The following is a 19,685-nucleotide window of genomic DNA, read 5'->3' as shown; positions in this document are numbered from 1 at the left end:
GTGACACAACCATTGGCCAATTTTACGATTGCAAAAACATTCTCACCTTATTGTTTGTTTGCATTTCAACAAATAAAACCTACACATGTCATTACCTTCAAAAACATCAAAACAGTATTATGTTTATACTTCCAGTCTCTACCGATGATTCTCTTTATTTCATTTTCCATTTCATTTTCTCATGCATCCACACATGAGGTGGCACCCAGAGCACTGGTGTGCTTAGCAAACACTACTCGCTTGAGTCAGTCTCTTGTATTGTGCCCACTATGACAACGCTTATCAATGCATAGCATCACGTTCGAAATCCACTGGTATGCTTGCTAGTGTGCAGTGGTTCTCTTATATGCTTTTCATGAGCTGAATGTGTTGGCAGGCAACACCGTGTTTAGCTACAGTGTAGCGAATTTATAACGAACCCACTTGCAGCGAAATAGTGGTTACAACAAAGCAATATTGATTTCTCATTCAGATTTCTGCATTTTCAATGCCTTCCAAGTCCAATTTTAACGAAATATATCAACCCACCTCAGCAGATATAGCGAAGCACTTTTTCGAGAAAAAGAAAAAAAAATGCAATAAAACATCTTTTTGAGCTTTCGCACTAATCAAAACGGTCGAAAAACAGCAAATTCTTGGCTTTCGGCGGCATCGCCCTGCATGATTTGCCCTTTCAAAGGGGCTTTTGCCCTTTTGCTTTGCTGCAGCACACTGTTGCCCGGTCACTGTTGCAAAAACAAGCGAATGCTCCCCATTCTTTTTTCCAGTGCCAGGCTAGCCGATCGCCGGGTTGCTGGTATCCTATCTCGTTACACTGCGTACTACATCGTCTGGCTTGCTGTACACGAATTCCGCCCCCCTATTTGGACCTTAGGGCCACCCATGGAGCCACGCCAGTGCAATTGCACTTGTAGTGCTGCATCGTGATGAAAAAGTGAAGAAATCGCTTTCTTTTTTCCACGGTGTGGCCCCACCAGCAATCTCTGCTTAAGCCTGTCTTGCTTGTTCGCGTGGTTGGCACGGTTCACGTACGCAGACAAACCAGTACAGTTTGAACAGCAGAAGCACTCGTATGCTTGTTCAGCTCTGTTCATTGGTAAAAACCGGGTCATCGACGCACACTTGGACCTTCCCACGGTAACAGCTTGGCTTTCCCTGTGCACCAACGAACTCTTCGACAATGTTGAGTCCACCGATACCTAGAACGTCGACCTCTTCTACAGCCAAATAAAAGGCGCTCTCCCTCAATGTGATACGTGCCATTTTGAATAAACTTTGCTAGAAAATCAAGAAGACCGAAACTGCGCGGAAGTATGGCATAGCCCAGTCCGATTTGGTGACCATCATAAAGAATTCCAGCACAATCGATGCTGTTTCAGACGACAACATTGGCAACGACGCTGTACAAACGATTTGTAGATTCTCACGCAAAGAACGTCCCTCTCCGTGGACCAATCCTGTTTGCGCGGGCCTAAAGTCCTGGGCTTGTTCTCGGCCATGAGAAGCTTAATCCAGGCAACGGATGGTTGTAGTAATTCAAAGACCGCCATGGCATCACGTACAAACACATCGTAGGTGAAGCTGCATCCGTTGATGAGGACAGTCGCCAGCATTGGATGGAGAAGCATAGTTGCCGCAATGTTGACACATACACCGAGAAAGATATCTACAACCTTCATTAAACAGGGCTGTTTTTTCAATTACTGCGAGCAAAAACTCTTGCGGCGAAAACTGATAAATGCATGGGAGGAAAGAACAGCAAAAATCGCATCAGTGTTGGTGTGCGCAAACATGGATGACAAGGACAAGAGACCCCTATTGTTCATTGGCAAGCATAAGAAACCCCGGGGCTTCGCCAAGGTGCTGTCAATGCCAGTAGCGTACACACAAAAGACCAAGGCATGGTTGACGGGGGACATCTTCCGTAAGTGGCTCACTGACTTTGTGCTTTTTCGAGCTCATTTCCTTGTCAAAGTGGAGCTTCTGCTTGACAATTGTATTGCACACCCCGCCAATGCACATCCAGGGTGCCTACCGATATGCTTTTTAAAATTTACCCAAGTTTTCCAGCTTTTTCATGATGATTTAAAGCAAATTCCATGACCGTTATGTCTGCTTCTTCGAGATTCTCGAGTGGTAAAAAGAAAAAATTGGGCACTCGTACAAAATAAGTAAATAAATGTACCACAAGTGCTCAGAATGTTCCGAGCACCTGCAGTAAATATGAAAAAATATGTATATCTGGCCAAAATGCAACCTCCGAGTCAGAGAGCAAGTTGGCTGTTTATTGTTTGGAAGAACCAGAAAGCAAACACATGAGCTAAAATTAACTGCAGCTAAAAGTTCGAAGGAGCCAACGACTGTCCTACAATGCAGCCAAACCTGCTAAAAAATGTAGAAGTTGCACCATATCGTGGCATCGTGTAAAAGTAGGACGCAGGCCGGAGCCCGGCTGGTTCTGCCCCTGGAATATATTCTAGCTCACTACTATAATGGTTACAGCCCAGGCTGCTTAGGATGTGGATTGGATCTAATGCAACCTGGATTGTTGTATTTATTATTGATTTGGATCTCCACCTAAGTTTAGTTGCACACCTCTAGTATATACTTCTCAACACACACACACAAAAACAAAAAAACACTACTGCTCGCGTATTCTGTGCACCTTGCATTGAACAATGACTAGCAACAACATCGCAAGAATAGAACCGTACTGCATAAATTTCTATCCCTAGTCCTAGTCAACCAGAAGGCCTGCAAGCCGACCCGAATCATGGTCACGACAATTGATTGATATGTGGGGTTTAACGTACCAAAACCACTACATGATTATGAGAGACGCCGTAGTGGAGGGCTCCGGAAATTTAGACCACCTGGGGTTCTTTAACGTGCACCCAAATCTGAGCACACGGGCCTACAACATTTCCGCCTCCATCGGAAATGCAGCCGCCGCAGCCGGGATTCGAACCCGCGCCCTGCGGGTCAGCAGCCGAGTACCTTAGCCACTAGACCACCGCGGTGGTGCGGGCGGCGCCGAGTCCTACGCTGCTTGCCTCAGTGTGCACTTCAGTTTCGGCGTTTTTGTCAAAATGCGCGAGTATCCGAGGCATCTGCAGGCGTCGTTTTAGTTCGCCAAATGCTTTCTCCTGTAGGGTTTCCCACTACAAACATGCACAAATTCAACGAAGTGACTAATGTTGTGGTAGGAAAGTAAGAAATGCTGCGCGATATGTAGAAACAACAAACATCAAAATAGTGTATGTACGAACATGGAAGTTAGGGAACACTTTAGACAACGTGAAGGACAAGTTGCCAAGCGAAAATTTCCACTGTCGTTTTTACTTTAGGCTGCCACGATTGTGACAACCAGTACATCAGAATGAGACCACCAATTTCAAGGAAAGAGTTAAACAAAACAGAAATATTACGTCGGGAATCCACGCATGACCTCACATGCCCTCGCGAAACATGTCGAATCTACAGGCCACCAAACTGACTGGTGAAGTGCGCGTCTTCTGGCCAAAGCAACCTTGCATCATGCGTGCGCCTGGAATATCACCACATGGAAAAAACTGCACACAGGCTGAGCAGGAGTGATGAGATGCTTCTAACAATGTACTTCTGGTGCTTATGTCATGTACTTGGGCGTACTTAAGTACACTGTGCCTTTTTATGACTATTATTCTGAACAAGGCTCTTGTAGCAGCTGCCATATCAGTAAAATTTGCATTCTTTTGGTCGGTGTATATTTTCGCATTTTCATTAAGAAGCAGCAGTTGTGCACAACTTTTTTTTTTTTCACCCACATCTTTTAATGGTTCACTGCAGTTGCAGCGGAAGGAGTGGCTTTTCAAGCGTTGATCAATGGCAACGCTTATTTTTGTGACGGTTGCACAGGATGCCATCAATTTCCACGACCAGGCCAGATTTTCCAGAAATTCCCAGGTTTTTCCAGAAGGGTCCAAATTCCGACTTTTCCAGGTTTTCCAGGTGGGTAAAAACCCTGACATCTAAGCACTGTCGAGGTCCTTTTCCTGCCTCCCAACACAACCGTCAAGATTCAGTCGATGGACCAGGGAGTGCTCGCAAACTTTGAAGTCCACTATCACCTCCGTGTCATCAAGCATTTTCTCACAACATCCGCACAGCTGATAACTCGGCTGACTTTAAGGTGCTGCTGGTGAAGTCAATATTTTTTGCAAATGGAGCCTGGAGGGACGTGAAATGTGGGAAGATCCTTCATTGCTTCCAAAAAGTGGGTTTCTCACGGGGAAGCAGCGCTGCCAACGAAAAAATAAGCTACCGCTGGTGCCGCAGCTGTGACAAGCTTAGGGCAGCTTTGGGAGGCTGCTGACAATGCAAACCTCGTCCCAAGCAGGTTGAATTATATGAACTTCGCTTTTGCAAATGAGGACCTTTGTCGGAACTTAGGAGCGTACCACCGACCAATTCGCTACTAGTGTCTAAAAAAGGAAACAATCGCCGATAGCATTTCCTCGGACCCTGAAGGCAATGACATTGCGGCACTTCAGCCAGTGACCTCTGGGGTAGCTCTCGTAGCTTTCAAAGCACTGTGTATGTGTATGAGTTCCGAACCGGACGATTGCGCTGTGATGGACAGTGTTGAGGCCAGGGTTCTAAAATGCACGCTCGCGAAACACGTGCAGGGGACCCTCGACCACTTTTTCCAGAGCGTATAAATAAAATTTTCTACTTGGTCTCCTTGATGTCTGAACTTTCATTTTTTAGAGTCCGTATATAGCAAAAAAGTGGTTATAGTGAAGTATTGTCCGATTCCCGCCAACTTCCGTTATAATCAGGCTACACTGTAGTTGAAACCACTCCGATATGCACAATCTGGATATGACTACTGTATTTACTCGCGTAATCCTCGCACTCGCATAATTCTCGCACCCCCCACATCACCCAACAAAAATACGATTTTTTTCCTCGAGTAATTATTGCACCCACAAAAATTGCCGCAATCATGTCGTCTGCTCAGTCAAGCCGTTGATGATGATAGCACACGCCATCTGGCGCCATCTGTTAAGCATCAGGCGTACTATTATTGCACAGAGATTTAGTCTAATCCAAGCCAAAGCGGCAGTGCGCCTTCCGGCGTATTTTGTATGTTGAGTCAGTAATCTTGTCACGTTATGGGGCGATACTGAAGCTATACAGCTGCTTTCAGGTTGAAAGTGATTGATCGTGCACCAAATAAACAGGGCCGCCGTTAGGCCCTTCGGAGTCGACGAGTATTGTGTTCGCTACTGACGACGGCAGCTGAAAGCCACCAAGACGCGCAAGGCCTGCCGTGTGCTTAAAACTGAGATTGATGGTAAACTATTTCTTCAGAAGGAAACTGCGGACGATTCTGTTAAATAACCATCAGCCCAATACTGACATGCTAAGCTTACCTTTTGAGGGCTCCTGTTGAGCGATGAACGCTACTGCTACGCCCACAACGCACACAAGCTTCGCATATGGTACTCGAATTCTCGACTATTTGATTGCACTTTTTGTGTCTCGAATAAATCTTGCCTTGTGTTGAACCTCTGCTTTTATTGTTGAGGTCAATTTTAATTAGTACTTCTCAAAGCTTGCTAATAGTTGCTGGTCCGAGAATCCTGATTTGCGGCCACTTCGTTTTTGTTTTGTTTTTTTTTCGCTCTGTAGGTTTTCGTGGAAAGTTTTCCGCGCGTAATTCTCGCACCCCCCAACTTTGCACCCCTTTTCCACCAAAAAAGTGCGAGGATTATGCGAGTAAATACGGTACTACTGTCAGTCAATCAAGTAGACGCAGAACAAAACTGGTGTGCATCAGGGGCTCGCGTATGTCACGAGTAAAGGAGAGGCACGAGCCGAACGTGTAAGCGCTGCGACGGTGCAGGAGAAGAAAGTTACCAGAGAGCACACGCACGAGCCGCAAAAGATTAGCCGCAGAAAGACTTGTGGCACGCGACCCAGGCCGGGAGAAGGACGAGCTAGCGCTGTGCATTCGCACGCCGAGCTGTGAAGATGTGGGGAACGAGCATCACTACCCCGACAGGAGCAGCATGATCGCCCGGTTCTGAGGATGTCGGCGTGAGAGGTTCGGGGAGTGGCCGTTGACCTAGGAGGTTCCAAGTGAGGCTGCCCGAACTTGCCACACCCTTGCCCAGCAGTTCCTGGTCGACTTGCAGCTCTTCCACTTCACGGCAGGACGGCGAAAGCCCACACCAAGGAGCAGAGCGGATTTGCGATCAAGAGAGTCCATGGCGAGGTTAAGACTAGCCTAGCGAGGCCGAAGAAGACTAGGGATCCCGGGATGCCAACGACGAAGACGAGGGGCTCGTTCGGTGGGACGAACCGACGGCAACAGCAAAGTGGTTAAGGAGAAAGTCAACGACGTACGTGACAAGCCTCGACACAGCTTTGGAGAGAAACCTACATGAACCATAGGAGTGCAATCGTGGTGGCACCATACTGGATTAGGAACAGTGGCTAGGGCTACAAACGAAATTAAACTGGTCTGCAGACTGCTTTGTGTATTGTTATTGGGGTAATTTTGTGTCTGCAAGTTTCGTTTTTCGCTTTAAATTTTTTTCCTTTTATCTTTCGGGTTATGAAGTGTGTGTTGTTGGTGCCATGCTCGTCTTCAGACTCTCTCCATTCCATTCTATACAAGAGCTCCCGAGATAACTTTGTGACAACTTAGCTCAAATGTATTGTGTACGACAGTAGATCCTCGCTACAACAAACCTCACTCTAACGAAAGTTCCGCTACAACAAAAAATTCTTTGTTACCTGTCAGCAGTCCATAGGACTCAATACATAAATATTCTCACCACAACAAACACTTCTTCAGCTGCTCCACTTCAACGAAATTTGACGATGCGATTCCAAGCTCCGATATTTAATACCATGCAGTAAACACGAGCTTGAGCATTTTGATGCATTTTCAAAGCATAAAAGAACGTCGATGAGTCTTAAACATGCAATGGCACTACCAGAAACCACCCCTGTTTACCAAGAGTTTTCCATAGATACATTAGAGGTAACTCTGGTGCTAGTGTCTATGGGAGCTGCAACGCATGTTACTTAAGTGAGCATGGAAATGATGGGTAGTACACGAATTTGCCGAATCTTCCTACTTTTAGCTATGTTTGGCATTGCGAGATCCGCTAGGTGGCGTAGGGAGGTGAGGAGGTGCTCATATCGCTCTCCGCTTTATGAAACGCTTTCAAGAGGAAATTTCATTCAAGTCTACTTGAAGAATGTGTCATCTTTTTCGTGAAGTTGCGAGGATTCGAAGGACACCAAAATCTGGGACCTGGACAAGCTTCACGAGAAACTATCAACATTGGAAGACATGACATGCACGAACGCAGCTCACCGTATCACCGGCTTCGGTCGGCGGCACCGGGACACTAAACCGTGCGGGGTGCGGCGACAGGTGTGTGTGCGTCGACTGGCTCACAACCATTCGACCGACTTTCTCCGACATTTTCTGACCGAGTTAGAAGTCGGTGCTGAGTGCCATTTAACCTCCCTTTCGGACTATATGCCTTGCGCAGAGTAAAACGGAGGTCGGCCCATTCCCCTGTTTCTACTGAGCATGCATGCATAAGGATGCCTAGAAATTCATCGACTACATGGACGTCGACGAAGACCCTCCCGGTGCATCTCTAGTGTCGGAGAATCAACCGAAGGACGTGAGTAGCGTCTCGTCAAATGAGGAACCAAGTAACAACGCGCAAGCGCCCAGCGCCGCGTCTCTCGATGACGATGCGGGTCTGGCTCTTACTTGAACGGTGGACGGCTGGCACACAGTCCTTTCACGCAGAAGAAAAAAGAACCATAAACAAAGCCAGAAGTAACCCGAGATAGAGAAGAAAAACGAAAAGTCAGCAGGCCATCCGCCTGTCGATGCAGCACGGGACAGCCAAGTCAAGCGGGATTTCCAGAGCAGAAAACGCCGGGGACCGACGCCCCTTAAGACATAAAGGTTATACCGAGACTGCACAAGGGCCTCACAGTGAAAAATCTATTTGGATCGGAGATCTCTATGGCAGTGATAGAGGCCTGCCGGAACAGCTTTGGAGGAGAAAGTTTTTCGCTGCAGGTCCAGCCCGGATCGAACATCATAATATTGTCCACGCCACACGAACCAGTGGCGGGCAGGCTGAGAGAGATCAACCAGTTGAAAATCAGAGGACGGATTCCCCCCTTCAATGCGTACGTGGCCGACCCAGAAGACGTTCTGCGAGGCATCGTTCACGTACTAGCGCCCGGAACCACTCAGGCCGACCTGATGGCATACCTACGAATACGGGCACAAGGCGTGAAGATCGAAGAGCCCAGCATCCTGGCTCTTTCTAAGTCAGCAATAATAACTTTTAAGAGTGACGTGCTTCCCAGGTGTGTCTATTTTATCGGTGCAGAGGCGATCTGTTATCCATACAAGCCTACCGTACATGTTTGCAAGATTTGCAGATCAACTGGTCACCGAACCGATTTGTGCCCGACTCCGAACGCCAATGTGTCCTCCAAGTGTGGGACGTGCGATCCTACTCAAGGACACGAATGTGCCCTTAACTGCGCCTTATGTGGTGAAGAGCATGCTACAGGAGACAAATCGTGCAGAAAGAAACTGAAAAATGGGGCTCCCCGAATATCACGAGTGGAGACGCCTCGAAGACAAACAGAGTGTACCTACGCCGAGAAGGATTTCCCGCAACTTGAGCAACACCAGCAGAAACCTCCTCGTTGGTTCAGCTCAGACCAAGAGGAAGCGACGCTCCAGAAGCAGCAAACCTCTAGATCCAGCTCCAGATCAGGATCAAGATCGAGATCAACATCAAAGACCCCGCAACAGCGAAACATCATCAAGCCTGTGGAGGCCCCTGGCAAGCCAAACTTGAAGAAAACACAGAGTAGCAGCTGGGAAACAAGCTCCACCCATGCCAGGAAAGAAGAAGCAGCAGCAACCACTGGCCTTAGTACGGAGGACGTACAAAACAACCAACCAAACAAGGTGAGCTGGGCGAGTCCAGTGCCTCCCAATGCTCCGGTAACTGATAGCCCCCAGTATTGGAAAATTCTAGAGGAGAACAAAAGATTAACAGAAGAAATTAAACAGCTTAAAAATCAAACGGCTGCAGAGTGGAAAGAGTATGAACTGGCCATTTCGTCAATTGAAAGCAAATTAGAAAATGCAATTAAGAAAATACAAAACCCAGGGTTAGTAGGCAACCCCACCGAAAGCAATAAAGAGGCGCGAGAGCGTCTAGTCATCATGAAGGATAGCGCAGAAATGAGCGAGGAAATGATAGACAAAGACTCGTTCGCTACTCAATCAGAAAGCAGTGAACTAGTAAAGCAAGTGCAGACGGAGGTTCAAGAAAACAGAGAAAGCATAGCTACTTTACATAAACTTCTAGCCGATTTCATGGCGGAAATGAAAACGTTTGTCGTAGAAGAACTGAAAATTCAGATGCAGTATGTTAACGATGCTGCGGGAGGCTTGCAGAGGGCACTAAACAAACGCTCCCTGTCCGCCCCAGTTATTGACAAACTATCCAAAGCAGGCCGCAACAGCATGGATATGACCATGCAGCATGGCCAAAAATAATATAAAAAGTGCAGAACATTTAGAGATATGGCAGTCGAACTGTCGCACTTTTCACAAGCGCACCGCAGCACTCCAAAATTACATGAACTCGGTACCGATTCAGCCAGACGTAATATGCCTGCAGGAGGTTGGGCCCAAGATGGTCAAACTGCAGGGATATTATTGTTTACAAGATCCAAATTATCCCCGCTTAGCCTCGCTGGTTAGCAAAAGTATTGCAGCAAAGGTTGAGTACATAGAAAGTTTGCGGATAAATCATCAGATAATCACCCTCCTTCCTCTGAAGAGAGGTAAAGTGAAAACAGTAATATTAAATATACACAGCCCTCGCAAAGATAAACACGAGGACTTTGGTGCACTGCTTTTAAAGACGTCGTCGGCATTGCAGGGGCGAGAGATCGACTTGTGGTATCGGGTTACTTTAACACACCCAGCACAACCTGGGGTTATTGGAGATTCCCCTAAGGGAACGCGTCTCGAACACGTCGTATCCAAACTAGGATAGAGCTTAATTACTCTACCCACAACACCTATGAGGCTGGGTAACAGCGCAAGTCGAGACACGTTCCCAGATCTGACATTCACACGTAATATTAACGACACTAACTGGACAAACCTGGAAAAGAATCTCGGCAGTGATCACTACATAATCAGCATTTCCCTGTCGACTCCAAAACTACGTAGGGTAATAGGAGACGTGGTGATCACCGACTGGGAAAGGTACAGACGACGCGATCCCCCACCCGACTCTGTATCGGAGTCGGTTGGGGAATGGTCAGAGTACATAATCTCAGTTCACAAACAAACATCTAAACGTATTGCAAGAACAGCAGAGACGCCTGCAGTTGACAGGCACCTGCTCCACCTGTGGGAGAGCAGGCGCCGTATGCTGAAAAGGTGGAAAAACCAGTGACTCAACCGGAACCTTCTCCGCAGAATCGCTGCTTTAGGAGAGGAGGCAATTCAATACGCTAACAAAATTGCAACTGAAGAATGGATCCAGTTCTGAAGTTCACTACAGGACACTCAGAGTACTGCAAAAACTTGGTCCATCCTAAGGAACATGCTTGATCCAGAAAAATCAAAATCGGCCGCGAACAGAACACTACAACAAATAATGCGCGATTTTCCGGCCACAGAGGAGGAGTTAATACAAGCACTTAAGGACAGATACATAGGAGAGAATACAGATAGTTGATATATTAAAATGCAGTACAATGGGGTGAAAAACGAGAAACTCGACGCCCCAATCACCAAGGAAGAAGTCTTTGTGGCTGCCCAAGCAGCCAAGAGAGATTCTGCCCCTGGTTCCGATCAAATCACAAATGCAATGATAAGGAACCTCAGCGATAAGGATATAGAGGCACTGACAAACCATTTTAATGACAACTATTGGCTCAAAGGAAAGATACCCGAGGAATGAAAAGTAGCCAAAATTATTACGATACCGAAACCCGGGAAGAAGCCATCCCTGTAGGCACTCAGGCCCATATCTTTGACGTCATGCATGGATAGCTTTTCGAAGGGTTATTCATAATCGGCTCAAAAACTTTATAGAGGACAACGGCCTTTTTCCAGCCACTATGCTGGGTTTCCGCCATGGCCTCTCCACTCAAGACGCATTTCTCCTATTACAAGAGGAAGTTTTGAGCTATATACCTACAGGAGGAGAACATCTAATACTAGCCCTTGATTTAAAAGGAGCATTCGACAATATCTCGCATAAGGCCATCCTAACAGAATTAAACAGCATCGGATGTGGGACAAACACCTACAATTACATCAAGGCATTCCTCACAGAAAGGCGGGCTTCGATAAGTGTAGCACAAGTCACGTCAGACGCTTCTGAGATGTCAAACAAAGGTACCCCTCAAGGAGCCATCCTCTCTCCCCTGCTCTTTAATATCGCCATGTTAGGGCTCACGCGAGCTCTGGATGAAGTTCTGCAGTTAGGATACACTCTCTATGCAGATGATATCAACCTATGGGCAACGTGTGGATCTCTGGCTAACAAAGAGCAGACACTTCAAGAGGCTGCAACAGCAGTTGAAAACTTTGCGAAGGCAAGCGGGCTCAACTGTGCCCCAGAAAAATCTGAAATTATCAGGGTACTTGGAAAAAGATACAAAAGTAACGGAAGCATCGACATACACATTGAAGGTGTCAAAGTACGTGAGGTAACCGTTGCACATATTCTGGGTTACTTGATTCAAAGTAATGGACGAGCGAACCATACAATAAACATATTAAAATCAGCCACGAAACAAGTTGCACGAGTGATCCATAGAATAACATACCACAAACAGGTAATGAAGAAAGGAGACACACAGTACAAGTGCCTGTATTAATCTAATTGTAAGGTTACGTATAGTCTACCTTTCCACGTGTTAAACAAATCAGAAGAAGAAACCATCGAGTCTATAATTAGGGGCGCCTACAAAGTGGCCATAGGGCTACCGGTAAGCACACCAACCCAAAAGCTTTTGGACCTCTGTATATATAATACATACCCTGAGCTAAAGACAGCGGTGCTGACTGTGCAGAGCAATCGTCCAAGTCAAACGAAAGCGGGGAGAGAGATGCTTACTAGGGTGGGCTTTCCGCCATACCCCCAGAACCTGGACGAGCTTCTTGTAGAAATTCCGGATCCCGTCCGCAGCAAGATCTTGATCTCACCGCTGCCCAAAAACATGGACGTAAAAACAAACAGAAAGCGCAGAGAGGAGAGAGTGCGATGGCTGCGAAAAACATTAAAAAACAAATCAAATGTTTTGTATGTGAACGCTTCGAGGTACATTTTCAAACGGTCAGTTGCATCAGTACTTCGCAACGACAACTGCATGGTGACATGTGAATCATTGTACACGTCCTCAATCACCAAAGCGGAATGCTTTGCTATTGCCCTTGCGATCAAAGCGCAGGAACAGAGAGATAAACCGCAGACAACTATCATTTCCAACTCGCAGGAAGTGTTCCGTTTTTTTTTTTTTTTTAAGAGGCCGCCTTCAGATAAAAATAAGCAAATTCTTAGGCGGGAGATTTTTTTTTTTTTAAGAGGCCGCCTTCAGATAAAAATAAGCAAATTCTTAGGCGGGAGATTGACGAACAAATACAGGCTGATCTGGTGTCCAGGACACGCAGGCCTGGAGGGGAACGAAAGTGTCGACGCTGGTGCTCGAGGGCTCAAGAACCGAGCAGAGCTTCGACAGCACATTCAATCCTTTGAGACACTCCAGGAGGAAGCTATCGAGGAGGATAATGACCCATCCAGAATGGCCCCTTGGGAAATTCTTGCCAACCAGCGAGGCATGCAACAAAAATACAGTGCCCCCCACAAATCATTAGAAGGGGAGGATGCGATTGACCTCCGCCGAATTCAAACGGGAGTCTCTCCCAATCTTCAAAGATTACACAAAATAATTCCAACGCTGTATGGGCATGCATGTCCGTGGTGTGGCGGCTCGCCATCGCTCTACCACAATTCGTGGGTATGCCTAAAACGACCACCAAATTTAGATACCTATTTAGGTCAGTACAAGCTTTGCAATACTTTCGAGCAATGGGAGGCACAGCTCACCAGCTCTGACCCAGAGGTGCAGCTCGCACTTCTGCGCCACGTCAGGCAGGCGGCGGCAGCCAGTGGAGCCCTGGACTTGGGGCCCCACCCATCAAGCTCATGACCCCTGTCCCCAACCCTTGCAAATAAAGTTTTTCCTTCCTTCCTTCCTTCCTTCCTTGGCATTGCTTGGCTTGGAGCTGTTTTGTCACGAAACAAAAATCAGTAAATGTTCGGCAGTTGCACTTTACCTTTTAGGCTCACCTATTCAAATTGGGTCATGAAGTTTAAAATGGTTTGTTCTTTTTTTCGAAACAAAACCAAAACACTGCAATAACCAGAGCTACAAGCGCGTTTGAAGCCCGAAAGCACAAATATTAGGCAAATCCGAGTTCGGCCCATCATTCCCATGGATTATATTCTCCCGTTTTTTTTTTTTTTTTCGCATCAAAAGACAAGAGCGATGGGGTTCCCAATCACAAGCACCAACAGTTGCGTTGCAGTCTTATAATGAATGGCTTGGAGTGGCCAAACAAACGAGGTATGTTTCCAACTAAGGTGAGAGTCAACGGGCAGGGCAAATACTTCCAAAATTTTCGTGTCATCAAATCAAGCAAAAATGTTATTTCCGTCAAAACAACTTGTGTATGTCTTCCTGGAACACGCATGAACGGATGGGATGGTGCAGCTGGCTTCCATGAAAGCGCATGTCAAAGCTTTGGCTTTGCCCGCTACTAAATTCTTTGGAAAAAAACACCAAAAGGCTTCTAGCCTTTTTTTTTCATGTTTTTACTGCCTTTAATTTACTGCTGCATTAGCAATGTGTCCACAAAGCTTGTAGATCACTATCGCGTCGCCACAACTGTGGTTTTGTGCGCGGAGGTTATGGCAAATTGTATCCATTTTCAATCCGCGGGCAGTGGCTGTGCACAGGCCTTCAAAACGAAGTCGTTTTATGTTTTCTATGATCACATCTGCCACGGTCTTGTCAACAGTTTCCGGAGAGCAGCATTGCTTCGACTGGTTGAGCATTGGACAGGCACACTTTGCGAGTACTGTCAGTGCCGTCGCCATACATGATTGTGTCAAGAACGACCGTGGTTTCGTCCACAGCGGCTGTAGCAACAACCACATGCACTGTGAAAGAGAACACGTGCGCTGGTCACACGAATGCTTCTGAAGCTTCGAGCACGCTGCTCTCAATTGGCCTTCGTTTGCTGGTTTTGCTACTAAAAGTTCATACCACATGCCGGGATTTGGAAAAGTGTTCAGAAGATTCAAATTATGGCCCAATAAACACAGTGAAATTCGGCTGGGGAATTTAATGAATTCGTGGCGGCCGCAGTTTCGCATCACTGAGACTACTGTATGTTTAGATGAATGCCTCCCAAATTTGTTTTACAAAATGCGGTAGGGTCGCAAAAAGCTTGCAGTGGACTGACCAGCATTTTTGTCAATGCGGCCAGATCACAGATGAACACTTACTTCCAAAAGATTTTCATGACAACCGTACAAACGGAAGAACCAATCGAACTCCGGGAGTCCCCCGGACAATCCGAGAGACTTGGCTGGTATGTGGTAGATATGTGGGGTTTAATGTCCCAGAACCACCATATGATTATGAGAGATGAGAGACGCCGTAGTGGAGGGATCCGGAAATTTCGACCACCTGGGTTTCTTTAACGTGCACCCAAATCTGAGCACACGGGCCTACAGCATTTTCGCCTCCATCGAAAATGCAGCCGCTGCCGCCAGGATTCGATACCGCAACCTACGGGTCAGCAGCCGAGTATCTTAGCCCCTACAGGTTCTCCCACTCACTTAAATCCAAGTGCCCGCTTAGATAATCCACATGGCATTGAAATAATCTGAGTGCCAAGCTATTTAATCCATGTGCCAAACATTTAATCGAAGCGCCAACTTGGTTAGGCTTTGTGCCAGTGAGTTTAATCCAAGTGCGACCATGTTTAATCCGATTGCCAACGACTTTAATTCAGGTGCCAGCCTGTTTAAGCCACGCACTAGGAACACATGGCTTCCCAATTGATACCATCTAAATGTTGGAATAATGTAAACGTGCAGCGACAGAAAGAACTTTTCTCTCGCCTATAGACGAGAGCACGGCTATCTCGCACCCAGGCACCTTCGGCGGTATACACTCGCTCCCAGAGACGCCATAATTTGTTTTCACCTGACAAGGCGTGCCTCGCTAGCATGGCAAACAGTGCCTCTGGGACATTAAAATGTAAAAAAAGCGCCTGTTCACGCTGTGCCAAGTGATAAGAAGTCTTCTGGGTACCACTGTGCCATCTTCGGATGCAAAAACAATCAGCGCAAAAGTAAGATATTACTCAGCACTGTCTGTGACAATCCCAACACGGTGCGGAAATTGTGCTGATGCGATGTTTCCCCGATTGCACAGATTTCCATCCACAACAAAAACCGCCGAGCTCCGCCGCCAGTGGACATAATCGCAATCGGCAGGAAAAACTACGGGTCCAGAAAAGTGTACGAATAAATATAATTATTGCATTTACTCAAGCGCGACGCAAGCTGTACCTAATTTACAGCAGCGATTTTCGTGCAGTAGGCCTGTATATAATGCGGCACCAAAGCATTGCCGTAATCTTTCGCCGGCTCCATGCCAGTAATTAGGACATATTGCGACTCATGCGTGGATGCAAGCACCGCACACATATACAATTGTAACTGCGTACTATTGCGATGCAAAGAGACGTGAAAGGCACGAAAAGCATAGCTTGCGACTCAGCCGAACTGTGGCATGCCTCGACTTACTAGCCGAATCTGTGCTTTCGGTCGCCATCCCCGTATTTTAACATCTTGTGCTGGTTGGCACTTTCACACTATGTGTGTGTTCGCAGTGCCCAGCATGAGTGGCAAATGACAAACACGTGCAGTGGATGAGCACAAGTTTGAGCGAAATTTTAGCGCTACGTTGACGCCGACTTGCAGCACAAATTCTGCCTTGCCACAGTGAAGGCACACCGCAGGGCAACTGAGTCGAAAACAACGCTTTCCGCTGTTCCCGTTTCTTTCAATCTCTGTAGTACGTACCTGATGAAGTTGCTTCAGTAGTTGGCAATGCACGTGCTGTATACATTCCGGACTGTCGAGAATAGTTTCCTCGACGTTTCACACGAAATCAGCACAAAATTCCAGGAGAGGAAGAGCGCAAAACATGCTTACAGCCGGACTCTCGTTCAGTTTCGCGTTTGATTTGCGGAGCGTCTGCTCACGTGGCAGTGCCTGGTGTTGCTTTGCCGTGCTTGCAACAGATGGCGCTACACGCTTTTCAATATGGCAGCACGCTCCGAGCTCGCTGTGTTCTGGTGTATACATGCTAGCACTTATGAAATGAGGTGCAGTGATATTTCCCCCCAAACATTTTCATGTCTTAGCTTCACATAACAAAAAAACAGTGCATATTAATGGCATTTACGGGTACTAAATGTATTTGCTCATGGAGTCCATATTAGTCCATGCTTCATTGTTACTGCATTATTCGGGTAATCACCTACATCATTGCATATGCAGAGACTCATTTCGTCTGCTCAGCAGGCGAAATTTGGCTGCTTATTCGCTGAGGTGTTTGCAGTCGTCTGCTCCGCCCTGTGAAAATGATGGTGACAGACACATGATATTAATCTGTTCTTGAAATCAGAAATACCAATTTGAAAAACTGAACTTGCATTTACTTGGGTTCATGGAAATCAAGTTTTTATAAAAGCATCAAAAGAGATACTCCTGTTTTCATGTAACAGTGAAGCTAGTGTTGCTGAAGCGTGTTTGCTTAAAACATGCGTGTTTCATTGGATACACATAATTTTCTTTGAATAAAAAGATAACAGCTAATATGTATGTAAAATATGACTTGCATTGTCCACATCAGGATCATGAGTTCACATTTTATGTGCACTGCAGGACGATAACCTCTTCGAATTATCTCTAATTCGCTCTGCCCTGTGAGGGCCTCCTAATTTCTTTAGCATGCATGTACCTGCTTTTGACCCACCGCTGCCCACGGCCAGGTTTTCCATATCTTGGTATGCATTACGACACTCCGATAGCCATAGTCTGTCCTTCGTGTTACATGATCTGTCCCGGTCACGAAATACTACACAAATTCAATTATGAGCTTTAGTGACAAACACAAAATATTTATTAACATGTTCCTGCTTTTTCTTTCGTTGCCATTAAAATGACTCCCCCCGAGCCGAGCAGTCATCTACAAACTTGTACATAGCAAAGTACAAACAGGGCTCAAGCAAACAACGGCAGTAGTTTTTTTTTTTTCACAAATACTAGCACGAATTGAAATAATGATTTGCTCTACTTTACGACTATTATCTTATATATTGTAGGAACTCCATTTCAATTGTACTGCTGTTTTTACACCCGTAATCTGCTTTTTCTGCATGGATTAAACTGACACCTGAATTAAAGCCATTGGCAATTGGATAAAAAATGATGGCACTTGGATTAAAATAACTGCACGCAGCCTAATTGAGTTGGCGATTGGATTAAATATGTTGGCACTTGGATTAGATGTTTGGAACATAGATTAAATAACTTGGCCCTCAGATTACTTCACTGGCGTGCGGATTATTTAGGGTGGCACTTAGATTAAAGTGAGCAGGAAAACCTGTAGACCACCGCGGCGGGGCAGCATAATTTTCACCATGACATCACTATGCGTGGGTGAGAATTGCGTCGTGACATGGGTGGGAAAAAAAAAGTGGCAGACACTTTTCGAATTTTGGGAATAAAAGTTCCTTTGTTATTTTAGCTCAGGTCAGCTATGTTTTTTCGATTTCACTACAATGAAATTATCACTTCAACGAAATTTTCCCCGAGCCCCGACAGTTTCGTTGTGGCAGGGTTCGACTGTATAAAGTGCCATAGCAATAGACTATGGTCAAATAGGTAAAGCGGTAATGGGCACACACTCAATTGAACTAGTAGTACCGACCAGTGTGTATTGTAAGGTCTTACATTCTTGCATGACAAAACAGAATGCAGATTCAATGACAACCCCCAGGCACTACAGAACCACATGTTATGGTACACTATACTATTTAGAATATTTTGAAAATGATCCTATAAACGTTCAGGTTAATTATATAGCTGCCACTTTCCACTGAAGCTGTCTTGACAAGAGCATCTGGCTGTCACACTCGGTGTTCTGTTGTAGAGCACACAAATTCTGAGGCAATTTGGTGGTTTTAGTGCAATGACAAGCAAACATAGCCCCCTTAGCATAGTTTGAACGGCATACCATCTCTATGACCCCAGAATAAAAAAGCTGAATTATACTAGGAAGAGCCATTCAGCAAGCAATAACAGTCAACTCCAACCATACACATGGAAAATTACAAAGCATATGGAGCTGGAAAAACTTACCAGGAATCATTTTCAATGCGGTGTTAACAGCAGACCAGTCCTTTTGTGGGGTAAACTTGCAGTCGAGGATGAAGTTTCCGTTGTCAGTTACAACTGGTCCCTTTGAAAGGTAAATGAAAAAAATTACCACAGGAACCATCTCCGTATGTTTGTCACAGTCAATGCATAAAGCATTTTAAGCACATTACAGATACAGATGATGATAATGATGAGTACAAATAAAACAGCACAAAAAAAAATAGTCATTGACGAAGTGCTCCTCCAGGTGCAACTCAACAATATTCAAATGAAACTCAAGGACACTTCTCCAGCATTAAGAAAATGCTGACCAAACATTGCAACACACTGGCTTGCACACGACATCCTAAAACAAGTTCTGTTGCACCTGACGAGGCATGCAAGTGTGACATAGTAGTTAGCGAAGAGGTTCTCAAACTCATTTTCACGGAACCTAAAGGCTCTGCAAGCAATCCAAATAGATGAGACTGTTACAACTTCTTGCTTTAGAAAAGAAAACATGCACTGCATTCCGAATTTCACGATGCCATCTCATACTGCATCTGCACATCATGATTCTGTGAGCAGCAAGAGATCACACATCAGTGAAGTTGGGACTCCCATCACGATAATGTGCACATTGAAGCTATGGGGACCCACAGCAAAGGCACAATCTGTGCGCTTTTGATTCATGTTCCCAAGGCACAATCTGTGTGCTTTTGATTCATGTTCCCAAGAGCAGTGTATAACATGTACATGGAAATCAAGAATTCCATAAGCTTAGAGCCACTAGTCTGCCTCGTATAACATACTTTTGTTGCAAAGGAGGACAATATTAGGCGTATAAGTGACACTTCGTAAAGGACTTCTGGGGTGCATTCATGTCTTATATGTGCCTTATAGCACATCAGCACGTGCATGGTGTAGTTTTTGTATACAGTAGACTCGGTAAACGAAAATCCCTTAAACAGAATTGCTGCTTCAGTGGAACAGCCTGGTTCCAAGTATGACTGGTTTCATACTTGGATTTCACACTTCTGAGTGAACAGAAACTTTGTTAAACAGAACAAGTTTGCCTTGTGGCTTCCGGCTCATTTT

The 19,685-nt window shown here is 45.8% G+C and overlaps 1 protein-coding gene across 3 annotated transcripts in view; it reads right to left on the bottom strand.

The window, feature by feature from the left end:
- Positions 1-19,685, bottom strand: part of Rpi (Ribose-5-phosphate isomerase) — a 90,212-nt gene that overhangs the window by 35,287 nt on the left and 35,240 nt on the right. For all 3 annotated transcript variants that reach the window (XM_075877255.1, XM_037427376.2, XM_075877256.1), the window contains exon 7: positions 18,591-18,690. In XM_075877255.1, the coding sequence (XP_075733370.1) occupies positions 18,591-18,690 (100 nt within the window). The remainder of the gene's footprint in view (positions 1-18,590; positions 18,691-19,685) is intronic.

Source organism: Rhipicephalus microplus, chromosome X (genome assembly GCF_043290135.1).
Source record: "Rhipicephalus microplus isolate Deutch F79 chromosome X, USDA_Rmic, whole genome shotgun sequence".
Lineage (NCBI taxonomy): Eukaryota > Metazoa > Arthropoda > Arachnida > Ixodida > Ixodidae > Rhipicephalus > Rhipicephalus microplus.
This window is presented reverse-complemented; position numbering and strand designations above follow the sequence as displayed.